We start from the raw sequence: 5,000 nt of genomic DNA, 5'->3' as shown, positions 1-5,000 counted from the left end.
GACCCACTTTCTGTCATTATGATATAGCCGTTTGTAGGAAATGAGAATCAAGTGAAATAAATAGCCGTGCAGCGAGACAATATTTTGATGGAGCGGTAGTATAAGATAGAAGGCTTGCGCGTCCACAGATTTTCTCAGACCCATTGCCCGAAATTACACTTAGTAGAGGTTTTGTTATCTGTAGTGCGTTAACATGAACATATTGTTGTTTATGATATAGATGAAAACTCTAAATAATAAAACATTTAGAAAACGCAAGTGGACGGTCATATGTGAAGTGCATCAAATGCCAATGATATTCACTAATTTATGTACGAAATTCACTATAATGCAATATTCACTACGAGACACACCGTGTCCAAAACTTCCCTGCATAATATCATATAAAAAGAGAGAGAGAGAGAGATTTGTATGTTTGTGTACGAATGTCTGTGCGATTTGCGCCTTTCTTTTTTCCTTGGTTAGCGTATCTGAATGAATATAAAAATTATTTGTTTAGAACTGTACGAGATGTAATAAGTAACGCTGTGCAGTTCTGCATACATTTGATTCCTTTTTTATAGAATATATCACCGCACTGTTTTTGTCTGTTTGTTTTGCCGTGATATTAATAATTAAAAAAAAAATATATATCTATTTTCACCAGCGTATGTGAACGAAGCGCTCGCGAATGTAAACAAACAAGATCCATGTGGAAGCGGTTCCATGTGAACAGCTCCCTGTATGCATACAGTTGTTGATTCTGTTACACGGTTTTGATATACGGCGCTTCTATTTAGGTAGAAATTGCTTCTGCGAATAAACGGAAAGCATGGAGATCCAGCTTGCATGTGAACTCCCTCGAGTCCAGAATATGGTTCATGTTCAAGGCTCTGCGAAGCCAAGGCTTGTCACTCCGGGTGAAGTTATTTATCAGGATACAAGTTTTATGAGGTAAGTTTTTAGGGAGAGAGAGAGAGAGATTATTTCATATATCAGTGAGTGTAGTTTTTCCCTTTCTGTTTTTCTATCCGGTACAGGCAAAGTTTACCATGTACCATAAAGCTGTATGCTATACCCATTATTTCTTATATCAGTAAAGGGTTTTACAAGTAGCTCTGTAACTTTGATGTGTCTTGATACACCAAACTACAATCTAGTTATTTAGATATGAAGGTAATGTTTCCTTCAACTAGAATAAGTTATAATGCAAGTCAAAGAAGAAGTAAGAAGTGAGATTTAGTTGATGTTTGCAGTTGTAATTAATTCCTTCTAAAGTCTATCCATTCATATTTTGGCTTGGAGTTTAAAATTCCAATACTTGATGTGTTTGATCCCTATTTTCCCTGGATCACCAGATTATAACATTTTGAAATTGCAAGATTAGCCAGATTAACCTGCCAGTTTCTAAATAACTAACTTCTTCTGTTTTGAGATGTAGGCAGTCAGATTACAGGGTTAAAGTTAATTAATATCTCCATTTTGCTTGTTTAGGGGTCATGGCACTTACATGGAAGAAGGAGTTCAGGTTGCATCAGTTGCAGGATATGTAACCCGAGTTAATCGTCTCATCACTGTCACCCCCCTGCGGCAAGTGTATCAAGGTAAGTGATATAATAAGCATTTCTCTCTTAATTCTGTTAATCTAAACGAAGTCTAGTTTTAATTTTGTAAAGTATTTTTAAAATCAGCTGACTATTATGTAGTATTATATATTTTTCTATTTCTTTGACATGATTATTTGCATTATGTTTCATTGTTGTATTCTATTGATTCCTTAAAAATCCATCTTTGTTATATAATTACAATGGCTGTTTTTCGTTATACTGCATTAGATGTTTGCCTTGTAGATTCTAGAAAATGTTTTTGCGAGCCTCTTTTTTTCTGCTATATGTTTATTTGTATAATTGTCATTTGTTTGTCCAATCTCTGTAGTCTATATTGTAAATGATATGATTATTCTGCTATGTGATATTGTTGGAGATTTTTATATTTATCAGTGGTGATGCACAATAGGTTTCAGATGATGTCATTAATACTTGTCTTTATTGAAATAAAATATTTGAATCTTTGTTCTTAGCTTGGTTTAATAAATTGCTTGTAATTTTAATGTCAGATTTTGGAACAAAAGTATTGTAACATACCATTCCACAGTGTGTAAGCTGACATGAATATCAACAGTTAAAGTGTGACTTGTTTGAGGGTTCATTATTAAGATGGGGATATTTTATTTTATTTTATATATATTTTTTTTATGAATGAATGAATTAATGATTTTTTTTTTATTTTTTTAATGTCATGTGGATGTGGATGTTTTAAAATATTTCTACTGTGTCATAGGTGTATCATTTAATTTTTCTATTATTCTGTAATACAATTGTCTGATCTAAATAATTTGTTAGGTTTGATAGAGTGAATCTGAAATATTTTTTGAGACTGAGCTTCTTTAATTCAGCTATATTCTTCAAATTATGGATTGTTGCCATTACTTTGCACAATTTGATGATTCTTCTTATATGTTACTCTACAGTTCATTCAGAAGTCCAGCATTTTGAATTCTGTATCTCATCTATGATGTCAGAAAATGTTTGAACTGCAGGTAGTGTACAGCTCTTTGATTCTTTTAATTTTTTTATCAATGCTCATTAATATTTGGTTCCAGGTGCTGTTGGTGACACTATTGTTGGACGTATCACACAGGTTCAGACTAACAGATGGAAAGTAGACGTAAATTCCAGGCTGGATGCTGAGCTTCGACTGTCAAATATTCAGTTACCAGGAGGAGAGCAAGTATGAAGTTTCTTGGTAGTTTACTTTTACTGTGCATGATACATATTTACAAATTAACTGAAGGTGGTATCATGTCTCAAACTATTTGTAACTGAATCATGTTCTATGAAACTTCAGTATAGTAACAATGAGTTGCTTTATGTTATTCCTGTTATTTTTCATATTTCTATGTTATTAAATTTTCTGAAACACACCCTATACCGTGGGTAATAGCAGACAGGAATAAGTTTCTGTACATGGACATAACCCATTCCCTGGATATGGCCCAGGCATGGTTGATAGCTGGTAAACCTTGCCCTTGTAGACCAATGGAAATCTCATAGCAGCTTACAAACAAAGCCTGCTGAGTTGGTCTCATTCCAAGTACTTTGTGCACTTAAATAGCACTCACTTGACACTTGGCAAAATGTGCCCTTGACAAAATGTTTCCATCAGCTACTCCTTGCCTGGATTCATTGGATTAAAGAATTATTAAGCTAGCTAGGTTTCTAAGATGATGAAAAAGTTTCCAACTTCTGTTAGCCGTGTGTACATCTAATTGTTTTTCCCTTTTTTAGCGTCGTAGTAATTTGGAGGATGAACGTGGCATGAGAGGATTACTACGGGAAGGAGACCTTGTCTGTGTTGAAGTTCAAAAGATTAGTGATGATGGACTGTTAAGATTGGCTGCTCGTAGCATCAAATATGGAAAGGTATTGTGATGAGATCTCATATCATTAGTTTCATTCATAGATAAGTATAACAATATTTTTCTCTTTACTTTGTTAATGGAAGAATTAAAGACTTATTTGTATTTAAAGATATTTTGGGAATTAGTTTCCATAATATTATTAAAGTGACTGCAATGATTTTGTTTTACTATTCATTTTATGATATTGGATTGGTTATTTGATCTAAGATACATTTTCTTCCTCTAGCTATCGCAAGGAACACTCCTAGCTGTATCACCATCACTTATTGTCCAAGACAAGCAGAGAATGCATGATCTCCCTTGTGGTGCCCGAGTTGTGTTTGGAGCAAATGGATATGTGTACATTACTCCAACAGTACCACAAGAACAAGCATCAACTTACACTGTCAACTTTGAAGAGGTATAATCTACATGATTAATTGTGCTTATTAATAGTTACATAGTACATGTATATTGTGTAGAATATTAGAAATAATCTTTAGATTTGAAATTCCAGATTTGTTTCCTATTTTAAGAAGCCAGTGAAAACTAATCTTGTGAAATTATTGAAATATTGCTTTTCCGTCAGACAAAAATGCACATTGTATTTTTTCATTTGAATTAATTTAGTAAGGGATCTCATGTTCCAGAAATAGTAATTACAGAATATGAAGAACCTCTGTCAGTTTCAGTTTGGCTGAATTAGTGTTCATTTTTAGATATCTTTCAGTAATATTTGATATTTATATTGATCCCCTTATTGATATGTGCATTAGTAGGAAAAATCAAACTAATGATTCTATGAAATATGTAAAATGATAAAAACTAATATTTACCATATATTCTCTTTCTCTAATCTATGATTTACATAGATTTCCTTAAGTAACTGACATAATGAAATAATTTCAAGAAATCTGCTAAGCTTAGATTTATAATAATAAAAGTGAGATGCACTTTTGATATACTAAGCTCATAGGAATTCCAAACAGGTCCCAGTTGATATTCGTAAAACAATTGGACGTCTTCGGAACTGCATCAAGCTCTTAGCAATACATTCTATCATGATATCCCCAACAAGTGTAACCTCTGCATTTGATATATCTATTGAACAGGAATATGAGGTAAGTCCTACCATACTTCCAGCAAAGGTTGATGATAAATTTGACAAGTGGTTTGCAACCAATGGGTCACAAAGCCCTGATAGAAATATATGGCTAATTATCAAAACTTATATCAAGACTTTACGATGAAGGCATAACTTAAATTAATAGAGCTTATACAGATGGCTGCTTTTTTTTTTTTTCTTTTCTTATCTTCATTATGATTTCTTAGGTGGTATGAGAAACAGGTCATTAAGTAGAGAAAGATTGTGAACCACTGACTTGCATGCTGTCTGGGGCATTTCAGATGTACACATTTTCAAAAATATGCATGTTTAGTAGTCTAATATTTCATAATGGGTAATTTCATTACATAGTATAATAATGGAGTATCATCATTAATGTACATTCATTCCATTAGCTTGTGGTACAGTAATGTTTAAGTTATTATGCACAGATTT

The 5,000-nt window shown here is 32.9% G+C and overlaps 1 protein-coding gene across 1 annotated transcript in view; it reads left to right on the top strand.

The window, feature by feature from the left end:
• The first annotated feature begins 663 nt into the window (after positions 1-663).
• LOC125044262 (exosome complex component RRP4-like) overlaps positions 664-5,000 on the top strand; it is a 4,641-nt gene continuing 304 nt past the window's right edge. Inside the window, exons 1-6 of the mRNA XM_047640840.1 lie at positions 664-933; positions 1,474-1,583; positions 2,642-2,769; positions 3,327-3,461; positions 3,687-3,860; positions 4,429-4,560. Coding sequence (XP_047496796.1) covers positions 812-933; positions 1,474-1,583; positions 2,642-2,769; positions 3,327-3,461; positions 3,687-3,860; positions 4,429-4,560 — 801 coding nt within the window. The 5' untranslated portion in view covers positions 664-811. The remainder of the gene's footprint in view (positions 934-1,473; positions 1,584-2,641; positions 2,770-3,326; positions 3,462-3,686; positions 3,861-4,428; positions 4,561-5,000) is intronic.

Source organism: Penaeus chinensis, chromosome 35 (assembly GCF_019202785.1).
Source record: "Penaeus chinensis breed Huanghai No. 1 chromosome 35, ASM1920278v2, whole genome shotgun sequence".
Lineage (NCBI taxonomy): Eukaryota > Metazoa > Arthropoda > Malacostraca > Decapoda > Penaeidae > Penaeus > Penaeus chinensis.
This window is presented reverse-complemented; position numbering and strand designations above follow the sequence as displayed.